We start from the raw sequence: 13,576 nt of genomic DNA, 5'->3' as shown, positions 1-13,576 counted from the left end.
TTATTAGATTCAACCGATGCACAGTTGCTCCAAAACTGCTTAAAAAGTTTCTAAGTGCTTAGTTTTAATTTCTGAAATTAGCTTGTCTTTGACTTCTTACACACTCAGGAGCAACAGTGGGCATCACTTTGCCTAGTACTGATGGAAAATTTAGATGCCAGGCAGTGTGGGTTACAGGGCTCCAGTTCCATGAGCTCTTCCCAGATTGCCTATCAGGTGCATGCAATGTGATAGATACTCATCAGATAAACACCAGTTGTACAGTTATTTAAGAGATGACTTTGTGTGCAGAACAAAATTAAATTAGTATGATAGCAAGTCTCTCAAAAAGAAGTTAATTAAAATTTGTTCCCTTGGTGATGACAAATTTCATAAACCACATCTTTGTAGATTAAAAAAAAAAAAAAAACTTTAGTTCACAGAAAGCCACCATTTGTCCCTCACGCTGTGCTTGCACTAACCTCAGCCACAGTTCATCTTTTGGCTTTAGGTCGTGTCGCCAGCTAAGGTATGCGGAGCTGCTGATGAGTCCCCGTCAGTGAAGAGTCTCCGCCTGCTTGTAACCGATAAAGAGTTTTCCTTTAAAGCTGGCCAGTGGTAAGTGCCTTTTCTTTTTTCCAAGTGTGTATGTTCAAGAGATGCCATCAGATAGGAGGGATTACTTTTTCTTCTGGAAAGGACTTCAGTGGCTAGTCGTTCCCCCCGAGGAAGAGGAATTTTAGGTCATTTTCATTCAGAGTGAACCGTTTTTGGTGTGGAGAATCTGATTCCTTTCCTGGCCTCCGAACCCACATGGGTTTTGAGCCCATGGTCCTTTCACTCATATATGAGAACTGCTGCCTTGAGTTTTGCACGTTCAAACAAAGCAGCTAGTTCTGGTCCATGGAACCCACAGCTCCGATAATTGCGTTCTGCAGGAATAGTTGCTAATAGAATGCACTGCAGTTATCTAATCTGCTTGAGTTATGTATTGCTGCAGATTCATATGTCTTTAAAAATTAGTTTTCTTTATGTCCAATACAGAGTAAGCAAAACAGTCTACAAAGAATAACTGCTTATGTCGTTACACAGCAGACCATCTTCTTGACTGAATTCTTGTATCACTCATACCTTGTCTGGGTTGAGTTTAAATATTTTGCTGAATTTATTATCAGGATTCCCCAATCAGGCCCAGCCCACACACACAAATCATAAGTCTGTCCCATTTGACTCTGCGGATTAATTAGTATGCTGACAGGGTAAGAGCCCAGCTGTCCCACTATTCCTTGAAATGTCCTCACTGAGCTGCAATTCAAGTTGAATTCTAAGTAAAGCAACTTGTATTTCCTTAGGAAAGGTGTGTTTGGGTGTGTGTGTCCTTTATTTAAATAAAGCATTCATTTCCAAATGAATTTCTGGCATGTCAGTCTGATAGTATTTCTTAGGAGTCACTTGACTAATTTTGGCAGTCCATCTGGAAATGTGGTTTTGTTAGAAGGAGGATGTGTGATAATAGCAAGTGTGATAATAGCAAGAGTTAGCAGTCTTGTGTTAATAGTTTGCCTTTGAATTTAGAACTAGAAAACAAGATGCTGATTGCAATAATTTGCGCTTGTGAAGCAATTTACTGCAATCTTTGCACATGTTTGGTGATACATATTAAATGCATTTTGGCTGGTTTTGGGGGTGGGCAACATATTTACCCTTCAAAAATGGTTATTACATTGAAAAGTGAAAACTTTAATTGTAATGATTTGTTTTTTCATATTTCCCTTCAATGGAAGTGTTTGTGTCCTGAGCACAGCATTGTCTTTGTGCCTTTACCTCTGAGTTCTGCCAAGATGTAGTCCCCAGTCTCCTGGTTAGAACAGGCCTGTGCATTGGTTCCAGTGCTGCCACCATGGTGTGCCTGCAAGTGTGTTAGCACTCTCAAACTGCAGCTACCTGATAAGGAAAATGTCATCATTCCCTAGTGATATAAATGGAGTCCCATTGTGATCCTCAAAATAAAATTATTTTGGATTAGTGTTATGTGTCCTATCCCAGTGAATGGATTTGGTCGTTTCACTGACGTTAGGGCAGGTTTTAGTATGTGTCTGACACACTCCTGCTTCAGAGGTCAGATGAGGGTGGTTATCACTGGCTGGTTAGTGGTGACCCTTTCCCTTCCAGGTGTCGGTCAGCACTCATTCCTAGCACCTGGACTCTCCCCCATTTTAAAGATTGTGCCCTTACCATTGACTTATTTTATGACTCTATGGGTTGTGAGTTCCTTTTGATGTTCGACCACATGGTTACAGAATGGCCATCTTGCTTAGGTTAGCGATGTGTCCACCCCTTCCACGCTGTTGCTAGTATGGCTTTGTGCTCTACGCTGTCTTAGATCATCAGCTCGGTAGTAACCTCTATGCGGCACTTTGGAGAAGAAGGTGAGGGTTAGGGGGAAAAGAAGTCAGGAAGTGGCTGCTGTGCAGTTTGTGTAATTAGGATTATCAGGATGGACAGCTGCTAGAGTTGAAGGAGGGGATTGCCATTGGGCTTAGCTTTGGGGTGAAAGATTGGGCCATTGTGTTAAATCTTTGAATTCTCGACCAGTGCCCTCCTCTGACACCTGTAAAACTCTGAGGATGAGGTTCTAGGCCCAACTCTAAATAAATAAATGAATGCTCTCTATGACTAGCTGTAGCTTTGGCCACAGATACAGTCTACAGACACCTTCAACATAAACCAGAGAGGCCTCAGGGCCTGTGCTGCATGCACTGTGTTCTTACTGGGCCCTCCAAGGGGCACTGGTTCCTGTATCAGGAAATCAGTTCCAGGAGCTCTAGCAATTCAATCCAGAGAGAAAGGCCAAAAGATGAAACCCCCTCAAAAACATTTCTCACGTGAGCAGAGCTACTAAATCTCTTGGGGTGCTTTCACCAGTAGGCCCACCACTTGCTTAGCTACTAGCTCCTTGGTGAAACGTGCTCTTCACTTTATCAGAATTCCTCCTCTCTGTGAGCAGAAAGATTGGCACTTCCTCTTTGGGCTGGGGCATGCCATCAGCAGTCCTCATGCAGTGTGCACTGCCCTGAGTTTCCAGATTCATGTTCTGCCATGGCACTCACTGCCTGCCTCTAGGGATGGCAGAGCTGCTGTGGTCAGGATCCACATCACCCGGTGCTCAGGAGGTTGGCCGGTTCCCATGCTTGCTTTCTTCCTGCTAGCTCTGTGACATGGGCAGTTTCCTTATTTCTATGAGCTTCAGCTCTCATATCTTTGAAGAGGAAGCAGTAGTATTACTATGTTTGAAGATACATAAAGTGTTTAGCACTGTGCCTAATGTTAACTTTATTAGCTCGGTTTTTATTTATTGTTATTGCTAGTAAGTGTTGTTATTGCTAGTATTTCACTCAGCCAGCCAGGTAGATCACCTGTGCTGGTGAGTCCGAGGGGACAGATTCCAGTTCTTAGTTCCTTGGTCCATTCCCCTGCAGTGAAACTGTTGGTTGGAAGAGAGACAGGCCAGGTGGGAGTGGGTGAGTGCACATCGCCATGACGACACCACTGATGTCACGGTCAGTTCTCATTCCACACTAGGCTGCCCCCAGGATGCCACCAGAGGGGAAGCAAGGCCAAAGTGTTTTTGCAGAAAGAAAAGGAATTCTTGGTCCTAGTGTGTCTCTGCCCTTAAACAGATAACAAATTTTTGTGTTAGAAAGCAACTTTGGGCCCTCCTGAGAGAAGGAGGACACTATGAAGCAGCAGATTAGAGCAGCAAGATTAGGGAATAGGACTCTCCCCCCGCTTTCAAGTGGGGCCACTGTACTGTGGACAGTGTATGTATAACCTGTGTGACCGTGTGCGGCAGCGCTGACTCTCACATGTCCACACACAGAAAGTGTTGCATACCTTGGTGTGTTCGTTCAGATTGTGTCCTCCTCCATTGCTTATCTGGTGAGCGCTCTGTGTCTTTTAAGACTCAGTTTAAGTGGCATCTCTCTGTGCAGTCTTTCTGAATTCCTCCACTCCTGGTACAATTAACTACTTCCTTTGCCCTGCCTCCCTTACTTGAAGCAGATTTTATCATAGCCCGTTTAATTGTATTTATTTAATTGTCCTCCCTTTAGAGTGGGTTTATTGAGGGCAGGAACCAAGACATACGTGCGTCTTTGTACCTCCAGCAAGCACCACAACTAAATGAGTGAGGGACTCTGAGTACTATAGCAGAGGACAACAGAGTTTGGGGATCTCATAGGATAGCCTTGTCACTTGGCCATTGTCTGCATGCCCACTATGTGTTGGGTGCTAGGGTTACCTCTGTGGACAGTACATGGCTGCATGGTGTGCCAAAGGCAGATGTGGGTATGTTGCTTCACTATATACCTAGGCTGCTCTGCTCAGTTCTGCATCTGCTCACTCATCTGGAGTGAGTAGGTGCCTAAACACCTGGCTCCAAGAGTGTTAATTCTGCAAAGGGCATTTTTGTGTGTATTTAAAACTTAATTTTTTCATGGATGAACATTTTATGAAATATGTATTGTGCATATTTTCTTAAGTCCATTCAGATGAGGTTTTTATATCATTTGAATTATTCTGTTGTATCTTTTAATGGAGTCCTTTTTTCTGAAGGTAGCTTTCCAGTCACTAGACATAAAGTTCCCTTTCACTCACTGGAGAGAAAGGTCTTAATTAGCATCGAGCAGCAGAGGGCGTGATAGTTCAGGAGATGAAGCTGCAAAAGTAGCTCATTGATTCTTTTTTAAACGTGGAAACAGTGGAGATTCTGTATACCTTTTCTTGGATAGCATATAGCAATTGTGTGAATAAGTGCTAACTGTAGTCTTTTAAATTTTTATCTCATCTGAAATGAAAGAGAAGTTAAAGTATTCATGGGAAGGAGTCAAGTGAAAATAGGCAAAAGTAGGCCAGGGACCTTTCCTGGAGCACTTCCAATCCAGAACCCTTTTTTTAAGACTATAAAAAATGACCGGATATTTAAGGCCATAGATTAGAGGAGAATATCTTAAGGTCATAGATCAAATCAGTAGAGAACATCTCTTGTGCTTTTCATATAAGCCCACAGGTAGGAAAACGGCTGGAGGAAATTGATACTTTTTGCTCTTTGTTGGCTGAGAAACACCTAGTTTGGATGTTTGTTTCCTAGACATGGGGATTAGAATTTTTTGTGGTCCCAGGTTCTAATAAATTTTTCTCTCCTTGGTATGTGACTGGTGTATTGTGATTCCTAGAATTCCTACCAAAATATTGTTTCTGTGGCATAGAATTATTGAAGGCTTGAAACTCAAAGAGTTCTGCACTTTAGGAGTGTGGTTAGAAGAATAGAAGGAAACATAAGACTTTCAAAACTCAGAAGGACACATCAGCCTAGTTAAATTTAAGTTGTTGCTTTTTTTTTCGCACTTTTTAAAAACCGTTTGAGATATAAAATTCACATAAAATTCACACGTTTAGAGTATCTAATTCAGTGGTTTTTAGTATATTTATTTAGAGTTGTGCAGCCATCAGCACAATCAAATTTTAGAACATTTTCATCATCCCAAAAAGAAACCCTGTACTGATCATCATTCACTCCCTATCCTCCTGCCCCCTTAAAGGACCACTTCCTATCTCTGTGGATTTGTCTATTATCCAAGGGAAGGTCCCTAGCCTACTTTTGCCTATTTTCAGTTGACTCTTTCCCATGAATACTTTCTTTCATTTCAGACAGGATAAAAATTTAAAAGACTACAGATAAACACTTATTCACACAATAATATTTGCCTATTCTGGACATTTCATATCAGCAGAATCATATAGTATGTGGTCTTTTGTGACTGGCTTCTTTCACTTAACATGATTTCAGGGTTCATTTTACATTCCCACAAGCAATGTATAAGGGTTCCAATTTCCCCGGATCCTCACTAACGCTGTTGTTAGGCTTTTTGATTATAGCCCTTTTAGTGGGTGTGAAGAGGTAGCTCAATGTGGTTTTGCTTTACATTTCTCTAATGACTAATGACGCTGAGCATCTTTTCATGTGCTTATTAGCCATTTATATATCTTTGAAGAAATGTTCATTAAAATCCTTTGCCCATTGTTTATTTGGGCTGTCTTTTTATTACTGAATTGTAAGAGTTCTTATATAATCTGAATACAGGTCCCTTAATAGATATATTATTTAGAAATATTTGCTCTCATTCTGTGGGTTGTCTTTTAACTTTCTTGATGATATCTTTTGTAGCACAAAGTTCTTAATTTTGATGAGGTCTGGTTTTTCTTTTTTCTTTGACCCTTGTGGTTTGGTGTCATATCTAAGAAACCATTGCCATGAAGATTTACTCCTGTGTTTTCTTCTAAGAGTTTATGATTTTAGCTCTTACATTTTAAACCTATGCTGCATTTTGACTTAATTTTGTATATGGTGTGAGGTAGGGATCCAATTTCATTCTTTTCAATGTGCATATCCACTTGTCTCAGTGCAATTTGTTGAATAGAGTCTTCTTTTGCCATTGAATTGCCTGGCACCCTTGTCAAAAAATCAACTGACCATAAATTTAGGGGGTTATTTCTGGATTCTCAATTCTTTCCCACTGATCTACATGTCTGCCATGATCTACATGTTACGCCAATTACTATAGCTTTGTAGTAACTTTTGAAATCAGAAGGTATGAATCCTCCAAATTTATTCTTCTTTTTCAAGATTGTTTTGATAATTCTGGGTTTCTCAAATTACTATATGAATTTTATGATTAACTTGTCAATTTCTACAAAGAAACCAGCTGGGGTTTTGGTAGATATTGCATTGAATCTATAGATCACTTGGGGAAGTATTGCAATCTTAAAGACAATATTAGTCTTCCAATTCATGAATATGGGATATCTTTCCATTTTTTTAGATCTTTAATTTTTTTCAGTAATGTTTTGTAGTTTTCAGTGTACAAGTACATGTTATACTTCTTTTGTCAAATTTATTCCCTATTATTTTAATTCTTTTTAAGTTATTATAAATGGAATTGTTTTCTAAACTTTGCATTTGGATTGTTCGTTGCTAGTATATAGAAATACAGTTGATTTTTTTTGTATATTGATCTTATATCCTGCAGTCTTATATTTGAACTTCTTTATTCTGATATCTTTTTAGTGAATTCTTTTTGATTTTTTTGTATACAAGATCATGCCATTTTCAACTTCTTCCTTTCCAGTCTGGATGCCTTTTATTTCATTTTCTTGCTTACTTACCTTGGCTAGAACCTCTAGTACAGTGTTGAGTAGAAGTAGTGGAAGTAGACATCTTTCTCTTGTTCCCGTTCTGAAGGGGGAAGCTTTCAGCCTTTCATCATTAAGTATGATGTTTGGTGTGGGTCTTTTGTCGATGCCTTTTATCAGGTTGACGAATGGGAATTTATTCCTAGTTTGTTAAGTATTTTATTATGAAAGGGTGTAAGATTTTGTCAAATGCCTTTTTAGCATCTATTGAGATGATCATGTGGGTTTTGTCTTTTTTTCTACTAAGTGGTGTATTACATTGATTTTCAGATGTTAAACCAACTTTATATTCCTGGGATTTTTGTGTCTGTATTCAGAAGGGATATTGATCTATAATTTTCTTTTTTTGCAATGTCATTTCTTGGTTTTGGTATCAGGGTAATACTGGCCTCACAGAATGAGTTGAGAAGTGTTTTCTTCTCTTTTGTTTTTGGAAGAGTTTGTGAAGGATTAGTATTCTTTAAATGTTTGGTAGAATTTGCCAGTGTTGCCATCTCTACCTGAGCTTTTCTTTGTGGGAAGTTTTTTTTTTTTTCCTTTTTGTCTTTTTTTGTGACCGGAAACGGATCGCAACCCTCAGTGTCGCGCCCGGACCGGACCGGGACCGGCAACGGGATCGCAACCCTCGGTGTCGCGCCCGCACCTCGCTCAGCCAGTGAGCGGCCGGTCTGTATGTGGGATCCGAACCCTCGGCGGGAGCGCTGCCGCACTCCCAACCGGCGCACTGTAGCAGTGTGCCACCAGGCCAGCCCCAGAAAGTTTTAAAATTACTAATATAATCCTTTGACTTGTTATTGGTCTGTTCAATTTTCTTATTCTTGAGTCATATTTGATAGTTTCTGTCTTTCTAAGAATGTATACATTTCATCTAAGTTAACTAATTTTTTGGCATACAGTTGTTCATTAAATTCCTTTATAATCCTTTTTATTTTTGTAAGATTGGTGATGATGTCCTCTCTTTTATTCTTAATTTTAGTAATTTATCTTTTCTTTTTCCTTGGTCTTGGCTGAAGGTTGTCATTTTTGTTTATCTTGTTGCCAGTTTTTAAAATTGCTTCAACAGTAATTATTTATTTACCTTTCCTTTTAGGATTGATTTCTTTATCCCGGGAGTCTCTGTGGTTGGTGGGTTTTCAATATGTTCTAGTCCCAGACTGCTAGAACAAGAAAGAATGATAGAATTGGCAGTGAAACATGCAAACCACCCTCCTGCCCTCTGGGTTCACAATAAGGTGAGCAAACTTCCTGTTTAAACTTGAAGACTTGGACATCTCTGCCTCCCACAAAATTTGTGCTCATCCCACTTGATCCACCTAAGAAACCTGGGCTTGAGTAAAAAGGATATAAGCTCCCAAGAAAGGTCAAAGAAGCAGAATCTTTTTGATGCATTAAGTATGACTCAAAGAAACTTTGGGATGTGGAAATATTTTTTTCTGGGTCACCAAACAGTGTTCAATCAAATACTACTTTAGAATTAAGCATTTTTACTTTTTATGCAAGTTTTGAAAATTGGCTTTTTATGTTATGTAAATAGTAAATCTATAAATCATATTATTTTGTCCTGACCATCCTAAATAAAGGGAATTAAATTATCATCATGTTATTAATTGGAGGGGAAACTACCTCAGATTATGTAACACTGCTGGTGCCCAGAGATGAGTACATCTAAATCAGTGGTTCCATTGCCTCTCCATTTCAGTCCCTGGAGAGCTCTTCCCATGGGATTCTGGAAGGAGATCCACATTTGACTGCTGGTAATAACTCATGCTTCACCACAGGGCTCACCACAATCCTATCTAAGCTGTCTATCATTACCTACTAGAACTCCCATAACAAAGGATGAACTGAGAACAGATCAGTTCCTTGTCCTCTTAGTTTTTGACCCTTGTCTCCTTTTCACTGCCATCCTCTTCATTACTAGAGTGTGCCTTCTATATTTACCAGCAACCTTCACCTCATCCCAGGAATTTTCTTATCTCCTTTACCAAAAAGAAATGTACCAGTACAAATATGGCTTCAAAAACTCAACATTCTCCCCTTCTTTTCCTGGAAATCATTGAGCATCAACAAAGGGAAACAGAAAACAAAAACTCTAACTTTATTTTCAGTGGAACTTGGAAACACACTCCAGTATATTTTTAAAGGTAGCTGTGTTATAGAGTCACATGGGAGTAAGTAGAGGAAAGAGGCAACAATAGCAGATATCATAGAGCACCAACAAAAATACACATGGGAGTGGGACTTACAGCCCTTTCTACAAAAGAGGGTGTGCAAACAAAGTCGAGTGACTGCAGAAGTCCCACCTGGATGCAGTTAGATTCAATTAGGAGAGAGGGCACACAAAGAATCACAAAGACAAGCCATGTTTGTACGAAGTAAGATGTCCTTGTAGTGCCCTTTCTACAAAAGAGGGTGTGCAAACAAAGTCGAGTGACTGCAGAAGTCCCACCTGGATGCAGTTAGATTCAATTAGGAGAGAGGGCACACAAAGAATCACAAAGACAAGCCATGTTTGTACGAAGTAAGATGTCCTTGTAGTGGCTGAAGAGAGCTTTCATGTTATGAAAACCAGCTAGCTTAAGACACACTGTTGGCCCATCCCCCAATAAGAGATCTTCTTGCAAACAGTTGGTCCAAAAAAAACTACAGTTCATCTCAATCTCATGAAGGAAATCAAAGACGACATAAATGGGAAGACATACTGTGTCCATGGATTGGAAGGCTCAACATAGTAAAGAAGTCAGTTCTCCTTAAATTGATTTATGGATTTAATGTAACACTAATCAAAATCTCAATAGGAATTTATATGGATAAGATAAGTTGATTTTAAAATTTATATGAAAAGAAAAAGGAACTAGCATAGCTAAAACAATTTGAAAAAGAAAAATAAAGTGGGAGGGATCACATTACTCAAATTTAAGATGAAAATAAAGCTGCAGTAATCAAAACATTGTGGTTCTGATTGAAGGATAGATACCTAGATGAATGGAATATAATAAAGAGTTCAGAAATAACTTAAACACATAATGGCCTTTTTATTTTTGACAGATGTGCTAAAGAAATTTAATGGAGAAAGGATAGCCTTTTCAACAAATAGTTCTGGAATGATGGTACATTTATATGCAGAACAAAAACAAAAAACTTCAACCTAAACATCATACTTTATATTGAAAATTTAAAATGGGTTGTAGATCTACATGTAAAACATGAAACTATAAAAGCTCAAGAAGTTTTAGAAGAAAACATCAGAAATATTTAGAACTTGAGGGTAGGCAAAGAGTTCTTAGATATGATACCAAAAGCAAGATTCATGAAAGAAAAATTGATATATATTGAACCAAAATTAAAACTTTTTTTTCTGCAAAAGACAGTTAACATAATTAAAAAACAAGGTACAAACTAGGAGAAAATGTTTGCAAATCAGATATCCAACAAAAGAGTTGTATCCAGAATATATAAAGAACTCTTTAAAGTCAACAAATATAAAACAAGCAACACAGTTTTTAAAAATGGACAAAAGATTGACTAGACACTAAAAAGGATATAAGGATGGCAAATAAGCATTACAGAAGTGCAGATTAAATCTGTATGTCATGCGATGCCACTATAGACCTATTAGAATGACTAAAATTAAAAATATTGACAGGGCCGGCCCGTGGCTCACTTGGGAGAGTGTGGTGCTGATAACACCAAGGCCACGGGTTCAGATCCTATATAGGGATGGCCGGTTTGCTCACTGGCTGAGCGTGGTGCTGACAACACCAAGTCAAGGGTTAAGATCCCCTTACCGGTCATCTTTAAAAAATATATATATATTGACAATACCAAGTGCTGACAGGAATGTGGAGCAACTGAAACTCTTAGATATTGCTGAAATTGCTAGCAGGAATGCAAAATAGTACAGTCATTCTGGAAAACAATACCACTCCTGAGTATTTATCCTAGAAAAATGAAAACTAAGTTCATATAAAACCCTAACATGAATATTTACAGCAGATTTATACATAATTATTAAAAGCTAGAAACAACCCAAATGTTCCTCAGCAGCTGAATGGATAGACTGTAATACATTCACGCAATGGATAAGGGATGAACTATTGATGCACACAACAACTTGGGTGAATTTCAAAGGCATGTTGAGTGAAAGAAGCCAGTCCCAAAAGGTTACATACTGTGTAATCTCATTTATGTTACATTTTGGAAGTCAAAAATGTAATGATGGGAAACAAATCAGTGGTTGACAGGGGTTGGGGTAGAGAAAGAGTATGAGCATAAAGGGATAGCACAAGGGAATTTTTGGATGTGATGGAATTGTTCTATATCTTGATTTTGATGGTTACACAGATCTATATATATGTTAAAATTCATAGAACTGTTCAACAAAGGGAAAAAGATTTTACTATGAGAGAATTTTTAATTTTTATTCTTTTCCTGTGTTTTATTTTTATTTATTTATTTACGTATTATTGGTTATGAATATTCGTGGGCTACAAAGCTGACTGTCACCACTTGTAACCAAGTTGTGATGGCCAGATCAATACTATCACCTGCCTGTTACACAAATTGCAGTTATTCCCCATGTCCCCCACTCAGTTAATCCCCAGCCTCCCTTCCTCTGCCTCCTTCCCCCATCCCACTCTGCAACCCTAGGTATGTGCTCTTCCTCTGCACATCCAATGCACCACTGTGGTCTTTCTTCCTTCTTTCTCTCTTAGCTCCCACTTACGAGTGAGCACATACGGTATTTTTCCCTGTGTGCTTGGCTTATTTCACTCAACATAAATTTCTCCAGGCTCATCCATGTTATTGTGAATGGCAGAATTTCATTCTTTTTTATGGCAGAGTAGTATTCCCTGGTGTATATATACTACATTTTCCTCATTCACTTGTCCACTGAAGGACATTTAGGTTGGTTCCATATCTTGGCTGTTGTAAATAGAGCTGCAGTGAACATGGGAGTGCAGGTATCGCTTCAACATGATGATTTCCATTCCTTTGAGTATATACCCAGAAGTGGGATTGCTGGATCATAAGGTAGATCTATCTGAAGTTGTTTGAGAAACCTCCATACTATTCTCCATAGTGGTCGTTCTAATTTACAGTCCCACCAACAGTGTAGGAGCGTTCCCTTCTCTTTACGTCCATGCCAGAGTTTGTAATTCTCCATCTTTTTGATTATAGCCAGTCTAACTGGGGTGAGGTGATATCTCAATGTGGTTTTAATTTGCATTTCCCTGATGATTAGTGATGTTGAGCATTTTTTCATGTACCTGTTGGCCATTTGTATGTCTTCCTTAGAAAAATGTCTATTTAGCTCCCTTGCCCATTTTTTAATTGGGTTATTTGTTTTTTACTGGGTAATTTCTTGAGTTCCTTGTATATTCTGGATATTAATCCCTTGTCAGATGTATAGTTTGCAAATATTTCCTCCCACTCTGTAGGTTGTCGTTTCACTCTGTTGATTATTTCCTTTGTTGTGCAGAAGGTTTTTAGTTTGATATAGTCCCATTTGTTTATTTTTTCTTTTGTTGTTTGTGCTTTGGGGCTCTTGTTCATAAAGTCTGTGCCCAAACCTAGTTCCTGAAGTGTTTCCTCTATATTTTCCCTTAGTCGTTGTACAGTTTCAGGTCTTATAATTAAGTCTTCAATCTATTTTGAGTTGACTTTGCTATATGATGAGAGGTGCATGTCTAGTTTCATTCTTCTGCATGTGGATGTCCGGTTTTCCCAGCACCACTTATTGAAGAGGCAGTCTTTTCCCCAGTGTGTGTTTTTGTTGCCTTTGTCAAATTTCAATTGGCTGTAAGTCTGTGGGGTGATTTCTGGGTTCTCTATTCTGCTTCACTGGTCTGAGTTTCTGTTTTTATGCCAGTATCATGCCATTTGGGTTAAGACAGTTTTTTAATATATATATTTTTTAAATCTATAGGGGCATAAAAATATATTCTTCTTCTTGTTTACATGTCAAGTTGTGTCCGTTCAGAATAAATGCACTCCCCCCACCCCTAACTTGCCTTGGCATTTCCATTATAAAATGTGTCGTGTCACATTTTAACCCTGCATCCTTCTGAATCTCCCCTTCAGTTTGGCCTTGGCTGCCTCATTTCTTTTTAGATTCTCTTTGGATTTTTCACCCATTTCTGTCTCTAGGCTGCTCTCTGAGTCTCTAAAATATGCCCCTGGGGTGGGACCAATAAGGTGTCCACATAACCCTTGCTCAAAGTTGAAATGAGCATAGCCATCCCAGCTCCTAGTGCCATGGTTACCCCCCCCCCCCCCCAACTCCCCTATTCCCCCCCCCCCCCCCAAGTTGCCTGATCCTGATCCACAGCATCCTGCGTGGTTT

General features: G+C 39.0%; 1 protein-coding gene across 3 annotated transcripts in view; it reads left to right on the top strand.

The window, feature by feature from the left end:
- OXNAD1 (oxidoreductase NAD-binding domain containing 1) overlaps positions 1-13,576 on the top strand; it is a 39,773-nt gene that overhangs the window by 20,480 nt on the left and 5,717 nt on the right. For all 3 annotated transcript variants that reach the window (XM_008568160.1, XM_008568159.1, XM_008568158.1), the window contains 2 exons: positions 491-597; positions 8,321-8,462. In XM_008568160.1, coding sequence (XP_008566382.1) covers positions 491-597; positions 8,321-8,462 — 249 coding nt within the window. The remainder of the gene's footprint in view (positions 1-490; positions 598-8,320; positions 8,463-13,576) is intronic.

Source organism: Galeopterus variegatus, unplaced genomic scaffold (genome assembly GCF_000696425.1).
Source record: "Galeopterus variegatus unplaced genomic scaffold, G_variegatus-3.0.2 Scaffold382, whole genome shotgun sequence".
Classification (NCBI taxonomy): Eukaryota; Metazoa; Chordata; class Mammalia; order Dermoptera; family Cynocephalidae; genus Galeopterus; species Galeopterus variegatus.
Note: the sequence above shows the minus strand (reverse complement) of the source record. Positions and strands in the feature narration are given on the sequence as shown.